This window comes from Plectropomus leopardus, chromosome 20, assembly GCF_026936395.1.
Source record: "Plectropomus leopardus strain MGB_pleo_1.0 chromosome 20, ASM2693639v1, whole genome shotgun sequence".
NCBI classification, from domain to species: Eukaryota; Metazoa; Chordata; class Actinopteri; order Perciformes; family Serranidae; genus Plectropomus; species Plectropomus leopardus.
The window spans coordinates 24062635-24074815 of record NC_142195.1 but is presented as its reverse complement, the minus strand read 5'-3'; the positions used below and the strand labels follow the sequence as shown (position 1 = coordinate 24074815).

The window sequence follows — 12181 nt, the reverse complement described above, 5'->3', positions numbered from 1 at the left end:
CTCATTATGTGAGTGGGAGAAAAAGGAGTGAGAGTGAGAGTGAGTTCACACCGCCAACATGCTGTGACATACCATTGGCGCTTTTTAAAAGCCATGTTGAGCATCACAAGAGAGGACGGTCGGTGCATTTTGCTTCAAACTCATTATGCATTATGAAATATGTTTTGTTTCTGCAGCACATGAGCATATTTGCTCTTTGTTGTATGTACATTTTTACCCTTTGACACCTGGGAAAATTGGCTTGAAGTCTTTCAAAAACATAGGAAGAAGGCAATGAGCAACTTAAAAGGAAATTTGAAAATCAGTAAAAAGCATAAGAATGTTTATTGAAAATTAGCACAAAAAACAAATATGCAAAAAATAAATGAATAAAAATAAAATGACCTGAAAAAAAGTGCTTAAAAATATAATAATTCTGTCAAATAATTTTAAATATATAATATGAAAATTAGAAAAGCTGTTTTTCTGGATATTTTTCCTAGTTCTTAAAGAAAAAATCTTAATATCCAAATTAAGTGCGATTTTGGGGTTTCCAAGTGTCTTTTCCTATGTTTTCGTAGCAGCACAAGAAAAGTGATGTCAATCAAGGTTTAAAGGGGTTAAAATAGGACTCAGTTGTTCATATCACCACTGCATCATATCACACCGACTGCAGCCGAGTGACTGATCCACCCCTGAATATACATTGCAGAAACTGTCCAGCAGCCGTCAGTCCCTCTTGCCAAAATGTTACCATGGCACATACACACACACACATAAACACACACACAGCCAGAGCCAAGTTGTTTGTTCTAAATGACGTACTGCACATTTTCACTCCTCACTGGTTCCTTTGCAGTTCAGTAGATCTGCAGCTGTGTGTCCTGGAACGTACAGTTGCCCTCTCATCCGAGATATGCCCCAAACCAAAGCCTATTTCTGGATGTCTGCTAAACAGATGGGTCTGTGGGGAGTTCTCTGTATTACGACCATACAAAGTGGACTAAATTGTGGTGTATGAGCGTGGAGTGGGTGCCAAATTGAACAAATGTCAAGCCTGTAATGTATGGGCGGATGAATTTCAGTGTTAATGCTTAGTGTGCTAATGTGAGGCTTTGGAGAAGTGGATTCAGAGTTCAAGACTGATGTTGATCTAGTCAAAACAAGCACTCTGGTCCAACCTGAGTGAGATAACACATCGGACTATGACACATGTGCCTAAAAGAGCCAACTTTCTATTACAAGGGGGTCCAAAACACTGATGCATCCAACAGCAAAGCAGTTTGACAGTTAGGTGGAGGTGTGCATGGATCACATACAGCATGAGTTATGATACACACATTATTGAGACGTTTGGTTTAGCGCCCATGCAGAGGTGGCAGCAAACTACCTGACTGGAGATGAGGTCCTCGCACACGGACAGAGCCATCTGGATCGCGTTGGGCTTGTGCGTTACGGAGATGGCGGTCAGCTTGAATTTATCCCTGCCGTAGACCTGGTTGGCCTGGGTCACGGCATCTTTGAAGACCTGCTCGTATCTCTTCTGGCTCAGGACGGCCCCGATGTTGACGATTTTCGGCTCACAGCCGGCCCGCGCGCAGGAGCACGAGAAGAGCACCGCCAGCAGAAACAGACGCATCGTGTGGACCACCAAACAGCACAGTACAGCCCGGTCGCTTTTCTCCCCGGTGGCGGGTCGGCTCGACCAGCTTCTGGACAGCAGCACGGCTCAGCTAGATAAATGCACGACACGATCCAGGTGGGCGGTGTGAGCGAGGAAGGGAGGGAGGCCAAAAAAAGAATGGAGGAGACTGAAAAAAGGGTCGATTTTATGTGCAATGCGGAGGAATGTGCATATTAGGGGCAGGCTGTCAACCAGGGACATAGAAACCGCATTGTCCACTTTTTTGTGCTCTCCTCTGCAGAATTGCTCAAACCTCCCCCCGCGGTTTGGAAGAAAGAGTTAAACCATTGTCCAAGCTTCCAGGCGGCTTCCTCTCCGCGGTGTGTGTCGCTCCCTTGCAGCCGCTGCTCCGTGCACTTTGTGCGGACTGATCACCCCCGATGCGTCGCTGGCTGGTCGCTCCGGGCTGAGCGGCTGCTGTCCTTGGTGCTGACAGTTGTGCATGCGCGCCGCGGTGTTACTGCGCGCTCCCGGCGTATCGGCTCCCCACTCTGAGGTTTTGCGCGTTGGCGTGCTGCTGCTGCTGAAGATGATGGTAATGCGGGAGCATAAGCTGATCATATGAAAAATAAATGTAACGAGCGTGTTTAAAACCCACTCGACCACCATGCTCGTCTTAATATGACATGAAAGGGAAGATCAGCGGGGGTAGCGCACATGTTCAAGTAGCATACCTGCAGGGCGTGGATAGTCTGCAAAATTAATATGTGCGCTTGGTTAACCCTTCAAAACCTGAGCAAATTATCTCAACATGGGTAGAAATTAATAAACAATTAACCAACACATGGCCCAAAAATTAGGAAGAAAAAAAAAACAAAAAATGTAAGGATGCACATAATATCGGCACAATGAATCGGAATCATGCCGATATCACAAACAGATATATATATATATATATATACACACACAGTATATAAATGACAAAATGATTTTTTTTGCACAATGAATGAATATTACTTACATTAAAAAGCATTTTAGGCTATATTGTTTGTTTTGATCTGCTGGTGGGTCATCACATGAAGCGTATGTATAATATGATGTTAATTGTACTATAGAAGAGACATGATAACTAAAATAAGTTGGGTAAGAATGTCAACATATTGATATCGGTAACAGTTATTGGGCAAATGAATTATCAAGTATATCGGCATATTGGATATCAGCAAAAAATCCAGTATCAGGCATTCCTAAAAAAATTACCTGAAGTAAAAAAGACAAGTGTGAAACACAAATAAACAAGAAAAAGACCCGCAAAAATCTTTTTAAAAACATAGAAAAAAAAAGTTCTCTTTTTTAAAACAAATTGTCAGAACATTTGCTACTCACCTTTCACTAATTTCTGGCAATGTGCGGGACATTGTAAAGTTGATCACTGCCTTTTTCCTCAAAGAAATCAAACCAATTAAAGCATTAGCATTTGAAAATCATCTCAATACAGCACGAGAAAACTGATGCCAATCCATTTTTCAAGGGGTTAATGCGGCCGATTTGTGATGAAGCGGTTGTGAGATTTTTCCCCAAATGTAGCCTGATTGCACGAGCAATCTAGTGTGTTTCAGGTCAGAGTTGAGCCATGCACACGGGCTCTGATGTGACTTATTCTCCTGCAAACTACAAGGAAAGTCTGATTTATTGCATGCCTATGTGTAAAGTGCCCTCCTGGACAGCACATTAATCATGTCAGGGTCGTCTGTTGTTCCAGTTGTCACACTTCAACACAAGCCTGACTTCTCTCCATAATCATGTGTGTGTGTGCATGTGTGTACAGTGGACATGCAGTAAAATCACTGTTGTGGATGTCGTTGTGGGTCTGTGACCCCACGCTTATTCAGTAACTGTTGGGAGCATCCCTGCAGCAAGATAATACATGAGCAGAATCAACCTCCTGGTTACCTTGGAAACAAGATTTTTTTTTTTTTTTTACAACACACACGCACGCGAACGTGCACAAAGAGGATCTGTACACAGAGGAAATATTCCCTGACAAGCCGACAGTGAGTTTACTCATCACAGCAGGAAATGTCGAAATAAATGACTTTAACAAAATGAACATGCGCCCAAAAATGAAAACATAAAACGACATTTAGTCAGAGAGACTCATTGCATGAACTCTACTCAAACAGCCGTTTATCATTCTGATTATTAATAGTCAATTATTTGGATATTCTGCCCCAGGGGCATTTGCGTTGTGTTTATTCCTGATATAAACAATTCTTGCAATTTAAAAAAGGTGTTTTTGGAAACGAGGCCAGCATAAAATGATCGAAAAGCGTTCTGAATTATAAATCACACAACACTGTGGTGTCTCTCTGTGTTGCAGTGAGCTGATAAATTAATCACAAGGCTGAAGAAATCAACATTCATCAGCTGCTGGCTGTGTGCTTCCATAATGAGCTTGTCTCGGATATGATTTGGTGTGGGGTTTTTGCTGTTCGTCTTAACTTAAGACAAGAAAAATGTAATTTAAAGAAGTAGTTCACCAATAAAGAGGTTTCTCACATGAAACTAGGCCGTCTATGAAGTAGACAGAAGTAAATACTTTTGAAAATTGGTGCTACATGACCAGAGAAAACAGAGGAAAAAGTACGCTTTCGCTAAAGAGGTAGAAAACCTACAAAAACCAGAATGCACTGTGCCACACCAGACCAATAAACGCTCCAGCTGCTGAGTGACATAATGCATCCCCATTCGTTTGAAACAACAACTACAGTTATATACACACATTGTTTTGACACAAAGTTGGTTAAAAATTGGAGAAGTATCCCTTTAAGCAGAGGTATAGATTTTTGGGGGGGCAACTGACATGTCCTCCTCATAATTTAGATTTTGTGCATTTGTCCCTGTCAAAAAAAAATATGAAAAAAATGCACAAAGTTGTGGAGAAAAAAAATCACCAGGATATAGGAAATGATGTGTTTGATGCTTAAAACTTCCTGGCAGAGGAACCCCAAACACATTCCCATCCCAAATCTTTATATACTGCTGCTTTGTCAGTGGATACACGTCAAAATTTGACCCGCTACCTACCCTCCTGCATCAGTTTTGGATATTCAGGGACATCGCGTCAATTTACGCTTGTTACATGCATAGCATCTTTTAAAAATACATTTCCGTTTTCACAGGATATGTACAGTTTCTTCTCGTTACACGCATAGTCTTTTTCAAAATGAACTTACAACATATGAAACACACTTCATTTTTAGGTTTACTTCCTTAAGTTTAGGCAACAAAAGTCCATGGTTAGGTTGGGCAGCAGTATTTGACGAGTCAGGGTGTGAGATTGGGCTTCTCTGTTTCATATGTGTCCCCTTAATATTGAAACAAAACCTATGCCCTTGAGTGGACCATTAAAAAATAATTTATGGGTAGCTGGCTTAATAATGTCTTGCCTTAATTTTAACTTTGAGCACCTCAGAATGAGTTCTGTGTGACAGAAACTGTACAGCAATCAAGACGCTAAATAAGTAATGAGGGTGCAGCAGGGCTCTGGCAAATGCTTGTATTTCTTAATAGTCCACATAAATGCAAACTCATGTCAACATGTCTGTACACCTTATTTCCATTATTAGTTCAATTCTGATAATTTCACGTGATTTTCTAATCCATTGTTCAAAAAAAGGTATATAAAAAACAAAATGAAGCCCAACAGGACAGTAGATTCTTAAGTAGTTTGACCAAATAAAGGTCCACAGAAAATCTCTAATACCTTTCGTGAAAGAGGAAAGTGACAAAACATGAAAAAATATCATTAAAAACAGTCATAACCTGAGATTGCTATCATCACCATGCCAACTATATAAATCAACAAATAAAAAAAGAAAAGAGTGGAAGCAGAGGAAGAAATCATCCCTCAAGGCAACACAACAATATTACAGTTTCAAAGGAGACAAACATTTTTTGTATCTTTTATATAACAGCCGGTGTAGAACACATAATTAGTGTACATTTTAATGAAACTGGGGCTGGTTGGTGTGTTTGGAGCCAGGATTTTGATACACAGTGTCCCTCTGGAGCTCAGCCTGGGCTGATCCACTTTCAAAGGCCTTTTTACTCACTGAAGTGAATAAGCAAAAGTTGAGACATCCTGCAGCCATAAAACACACTGCCTCCGAAATGCCAGACGGGAGGAGATGCGGCCGTGCCACATTCAAACCACTGAATATAAGTGAAAAAATAATGGTGTTGAACAGAGCACCTAATGATTTCCCTCCCAGCCTCTGCGGGGCTGCCACAGCCCGTTTGTAAACTCGCCACTTACTGGACGGCCCTGACGGCGTGCTGGCCTCTTATTAAATGAGGTTATGAAGCCCTCCTCTGCCTCTCCTGCAGCCCACTCCTCCAGCACTCACACATCAATAAAGCAGGACCAATCTGCTCTGCAGCCATTATATAATAACTTTGCTTGTTTGCTGGAGGAGCAACACAAGAGTCCTTTAAAGACTCTCCAGCTCAGACTAGCGCACAAAAATAAGCGCAGGTAGTCTAGCACACAAAGACCATCGCAGGGTGTTAAACTACACACACACACCAATCTGCACAGAGACGCACACACAAGGACACACTATTGAGTTCACACTTTGCGCTGCCACCCACACACACACCACCCACACAGCCCTGTGCAAGGCTCGATGAGGGTTTGTGTGTGTTTGTACGTGTGGTGAAACTGCTGCTGTTTGGATTAATACAGAAACCGTTTCTCACCACAGAACGCAGTCTTCATCATCAGGCTGTATGTTTGCAAGACAATTTTGTTTAAATAGCAAAACTTGACATGAGTTGTACTTTACAAACAGATAAACTACCTGAAAATAAACAGGCTTTAAGAGCAATTAAAAAAATAATGTGAGCATATATACAAACTCTGAGGAAATACTGTCAATAAAATCATTTTGTTGTTGTGATGTCAAAAGGTAGGGATTCCCTAAGCAAGCAAATGATAATTAAAATTCAAAAATTTAACAGCATTCACCAATAAATAATATTGTTAGTTAACCCTTTGAAACCTGAAGCAACCATAACCATCATAATTACATTTTTTCAAATGATGTTACAGAATTATACATTTTCTGCACATTTTCCAAGTCATTTTCTTGTTTGTTTGTTTACTTTCTTTTTCTTTTTTTACACTAATTTTTAGGTAGTTTTGGGTCATTTTAATTGTCCGTTGCTCATTGCCTTTTTCACAGGTTTTTGAAGAAAATTCAAGCCAATTTGCTAAGGTTTCAAAAGGTTAAACTGGAAGTTTGCAAAAATAAATCTAAAATAAGTTTTAAATAAATAAATAAAACAATAATACTAATAATTTGAAATACATTACATAAATTGTTATACCGTCTTTTAAACACCAATCAGCTGGCAAAAAAAAGAGCGAAATGATTTTTTTCCACTTTCCACCAATCAGATGATGAAATAAATTCAAACTTAATTTGCTCCCCCATTTTATACAAGCCCATTTTGTGCTTTAACTACTTCATTGTTCATTATTTTTTATTTTTAATATACATTTTTTTGGCACACAATCATTTCAGCTATCTATTCCCCATTTTTCCCACGCAACAATTCCCATTCTCATCTCCACATTCCAATTTTCCGGTGCAGAAATGGAGATCTTTCACACATGCGCTGGCTGTTTACTGCTCAATCCCTTAATGGTGCATGTAGCCGAAATCGCTTTAACTCATGTAATCTTTCAAATGTCGGCCAACAATGCTAAAGCTACGTACTTTTTTCTTAAAAACATTATCTTCATCATGCGTCATAATAGACACGTGATTGCAAACAAGCTATTGAAACATCTCACACTCATGAGACTCTTTCGGGACTTTGTCTTGATTTCTCTCTGCCTGCCAAAGTAACTGATGTGTCATATTTGTCAAAGTTTTTTTTTATTTGTATGATTAATTACAGTTTTAATTAGACTGGAATTCATTGCTCAGAGAATATTACTCATATTTATGTTCTTGAGAGATTATTGTGGTCCTTGGTTTTTTTATGAAGGTATTGCGTTTGTTGTTATGATTCAATTTCTCCAGCATGTGGGGGAAACGTAACATTTGACTTCTTCTGTTTCCATCAATATTGTGACTTTTTGGTTGGTTGTCAAAACCACTAATGGCTGTTAACAAGCAGAACACAATAATACATTGTATCTGAATGAAAATAGTAGTAAAAAAATTGCTTTTTGACATCAAAACAAAAAAATTGACTCAAAGCAAATCGTTTGAGAGATTTTCAAACCTGTTTCATCTCATTTAAAATTGAAAAACAGTCCTTTCTTTCTTTTTTTTGCAGTGCTGATAACATCTTGCTTTGATAGCACTACAAAAAAACCCTAGAATATTCTAATTTTAGATGTTTTAAACAGACTGGAGTTGTTTAGCTTCATTTATTTCATTATATAAAGTGGTTAAAAGTGCCTTTAATCACAGAATCACCCATGCATCGAGCACAAAGTGGGAGCGAAGGAGGAAATAATGTCACACTTGAACTCCTACATGCTTTAACGCTTAGCATGACAGCAGCGCGTTTGTCTGCAAACTGCGTGTCTTCAGCTCCTCGAATGCTCTTTGCGTCAGATGAGAGCATTTCCCAGAACATTTTTTCTCCAGCCTGATCATATCCAAGTGCAATGTTGTGAAGAGCGGTACTATAAATATACATGTGTCGGTCTCTTTAATGCATCAGGCAACATTTTTGGATGGAGCTGATGTCCGCGGTTGTTGACCAGATTATCTGATCGAAGCGAGGAGCAAAACAGGTCACGCTCTTGCCAGTGCTTTGACACAAACAGAGTCTTGGATCGCCTCAATGACTCATCTGCAGATGGATGCCTGCCTATCTGATGTGTTTCTCATGTAGTGTGAAGTCCTCGAATAAATTATACATGTGTGAGCCCCCTCTGTGCTGGCTTTCCTTGCTTGTCCCCATGTCGAGCTGAAGTATTCATGCTGCGGAGAACACAAAGAATATCCGTATTTTAGATTCAAGCTAACATGCTGCAAAGCCTTTTGGGGGCAGCAGGCCTAATCAATATGGATCAATGTTGAGTTTCGCATTAGAGATGCTTGTCAGCTCCTCGTTTTTGCCTGAGTAATTTTGACAGTCCACCGAGTCAGAGGAGAATCAGGATTCTGATCATGTTATAAAAGAGGATTTGAAAGACCGCGTGGTGATCCTGTTCCACTTTAAAGTGATAGAGTACTTGATATGAGTGTGTGTTTAGTCTGTGATCAATCGAGAGCCTTAGACTTGTCTTTTCAGATTATTGCATGATGTCCTTGTGGTGCAGCTCAACATTTTTACACACAATAAGCTGTTATTATGTCTCTTCATCTGTGGGCTCCAGGCAAGATTCCTGCAGTAGTAGTAGAACTTATAAGTAATATGAGGAATGCATTTTTGAGAATCATGTCTTGGCTGTAACCTTTGCTTCATAATTGTTGGCTTTATTACTATTGCTTTCTCCTGAAATGTGTTGCACACAAACACAACGCAAAGACTACAACCAACAGCCAATGAGCATCTGAATGGAAAGACATAATTGTCTGCAGTTGCTGTTCAAAAAGGGAAACTGAAAGACTGTCTTTGATGTTTGTTGGCCAGTTAGCACATTAACAAAACTATCCAAAGTTGAAAGAACAAGGCATATTTATCGTGACCCAGAAAGACTAGATCAACAGAGGCTCGCCAAAGGCTGACTGTCGTTTGAGTGTCTCAGGGCCTTTAGACTCCTTTGCCGAATCGGATAGTATTTCTTTTTACCTTCAGTACGTACTGCAGCTGCCCTTGCAAAGTATATACTGCTGCACTGAGTTATCATTTTGGACATATACCTTGTCTTAACATTGCATCTTGAGCTTCAACCCTCTTGTTCTTCAAAAAGAAGAAGAAAAAATAATGCAGTACTCACAAATGAATGCACTGTCATCTGTCATGACAGCTCCTGTCACCTGTCAATGAGCCGTCATCTGTCTGCGCCTCCGTCTGTTTGAAATATCTGCTGCTGCAAAGAGGATTGTGGGTTAGAATAGCAAGAAGAGCATGCTGGCTTATACTGCAATATTCATCTGAATGCAGTAGAACATTTTTGGCATCCTGATTTTAGCATACTATGTATTTCTTTTTACTTATTTTATCTATTTAATCTATGTTTTATCTATTTCCTTTTATTTATGGTGTGATTGCTTTTATTGTTTCTGGTGTTGTTTATGGTATATTTCTTTGTATTATTTTACACAGACATTATGCATCCTGCATCCTGCACCATTTGTCCTCTACTTTGAATTTATTCAAACCCTACCTTCTGTTGCTGTATCACCCTTTATGTATCCCATTTCTGCTTTGGTGCTATATAAATAAAACTACTGGTATCATTATTATTATTATTGGGACATGCTAAATCATTTTCTGGCATACTAAATAGTGTGGCTTTGGAAATAACCAGTTGTATGGTTAATCCACTTAGCCACCAGGACACTCAAAGGTGTATCTTTAAAGTTTGCCACGCATTTTAAAAAGACTTACATTTTCTGCATGCAACCAAAAACTCGGCTGAACATGAGTCTAGTCCAAATATGAGTACAGCGCGTGGCTGCAGCTGACATTGCATCATAACAACATATGTTTAGACCCAAATCAACTCTGATAAATTTAACTCAATCTTACCAGCAGCCAGATTTTCAAGCTCATCTCTCAGCACGTTTTTCCATATTTCCTCGTGGTTTTTTTTCTCGTGCCGTTGTTGGCACTGCGGATTGTATTTCCGCATTTTCGCACGCGCGCCAAAACGGACACGAAGAGTGTATAAGAGGGTCAAGAGAGAAATCCGCCTGCTTCTCTGTCTCCCGGTCAAAATCAGACCAAACTCACATCAAACTGTGAGACGAGACAGTGCTGATGAGATATAAAACAACATCCTGTTAATGTGTTGCCCATTTGTCGTCTAAAATGTTTTCAGAAACATATTTATTTTATTTACCTTTTAACTCTTATATGAGAAGGTTACCTGCCTGCCACCATGTTGTTTATTTTTTTTAAATTTTAAAACTTTATTGACAAGACTGAATAGTACAAAGTCAGACTAGTGCACTAGAATAAACAGTAAAAGCGACTCTGAGTCAGACATCATAGAGTGCAGAAATTGTCAAAAAGACAACAACAATAAATAACTAAATAATTATAATTAAAAAAGGCAACATTTTAAAATCATGCTGAAGACAAAGTAGAAAAAGCAGGTTGTAATGATATATAATGATGATATCAATATACTTTTCTTTTTATTTATATGTTCAAGAGACTACATTAAACTAAAATATATATATAAATGAAAACAGGGCGGTGATTTTGCAAATTTTGTATCGGATATGGAATCTAGCCCGTCTAACAGGATTAAGAGGGTTGTCATAAAATTCATTAAATTACCATGGCTTTCAACATAAACAATAACATCTTTGAGACTGAACTTCAAAGTATTCCTTGAAACATATATTTCCAAATCTGACCGAAACTTAATAGAATGAAAACAACTATAAAACAAATGTTTTGATGTTTCAGATATTTTTTTTCAAAATGTACATTTTTCACCTACATCAGTAAGTCTTAATGCCATATTGTTTCCCTTTTTATTCTCTTAGATTTTATGGATTTATTTTTTTTTCTGTGTCTAAAGCAAAGATTGCATTATATCACCTGCCAGTCATGGATGTATTATAGGGAAGTTGGCTACCAGTGGGCGCATTTATTAGTCTGATGCAGTGCATTCTGGTACTTGTAGTTTTTCTACCTGTTAAGCCAAAGTTAATACCATATCCCTTTCTTCAGTTTTCCCTGGTTATTTAGCAACAATTTCAAAAGTATTTGATCTTGCTACTGCATAGGAAGATCACAGCTAAAAAAATACCACCTTTCAAGCAGTGAAATACTTCTTTTATAGCACAGATACATAGCAACAAACTTAAAAGTGCACGTGCATCAACAACAACAACAAAAAAAAGGAGGAAAAAAAGAGGAAAGAAACTAATAAAAGCTTCAATTCCAGCTTTCATCACTGCTCTCTTTCTTCCTCTCTTTGAATGAATAAAATGGATACAAAGGATTAAATTGTAGGGGCCAAGTCTCCCTCATGTGCACTATGAAAGGAGATCAAGCTGGATTTTTGTTGCTAAGAATATGCGGCAGTCACAGCAGAGAGCATCCGAGCTGTGCTGACGAGAAGTAGGTCAATACGAGACCCAGAAAGATATGAAGAGTTCTGATCCCGAGTCAAACCCCCATTTATCCTTGGCACCAAATCCTACAGTACAAAGCTGCGTCACTCTTCAAAGACAACAAAAGTCAGAGGTTGACAAGCTGATAAGAGACTGGATCCTCTCACTTTGAGAGATATTTTGAAAAAGCTGTATGATCAATTTCTGCATGCTGAATGACTCTTTTTTCCCCAATAAGTTTACAGTATTGAAAACTAATTTTTCATGTGCACCTGCAAGTGAATCAAGTTAGCATTTGTCAACATCAGATTGG

General features: G+C 39.0%; 1 protein-coding gene and 1 long non-coding RNA gene across 12 annotated transcripts in view; both read right to left on the bottom strand.

Annotated features, from left to right (window-relative positions):
- The window catches only part of grin1a (glutamate receptor, ionotropic, N-methyl D-aspartate 1a), a 43322-nt gene extending 41022 nt beyond the window's left edge, over positions 1 to 2300 (bottom strand). For 3 of the 11 annotated variants that reach the window (XM_088071569.1, XM_088071561.1, XM_088071562.1), the window contains exon 1: positions 1370 to 2299. In XM_088071569.1, coding sequence (XP_087927695.1) covers positions 1370 to 1618 — 249 coding nt within the window. In that variant the 5' untranslated portion in view covers positions 1619 to 2299. Of the gene's footprint in view, positions 1 to 1369 lie in introns of all 11 variants that reach the window. The other 8 variants (XM_088071560.1, XM_088071563.1, XM_088071564.1 and 5 more) reach the window with 5 other exon arrangements.
- Positions 2301 to 3735: 1435 nt separating this feature from the next.
- On the bottom strand, positions 3736 to 10574 carry LOC121959516 (uncharacterized). Its single transcript, XR_006106921.2, has 3 exons — positions 10328 to 10574; positions 9573 to 9665; positions 3736 to 8610 (listed from the first exon to the last, which is right to left on the bottom strand). It is a non-coding gene; the product is annotated as an uncharacterized LOC121959516 (long non-coding RNA).
- Positions 10575 to 12181: the final 1607 nt, after the last annotated feature.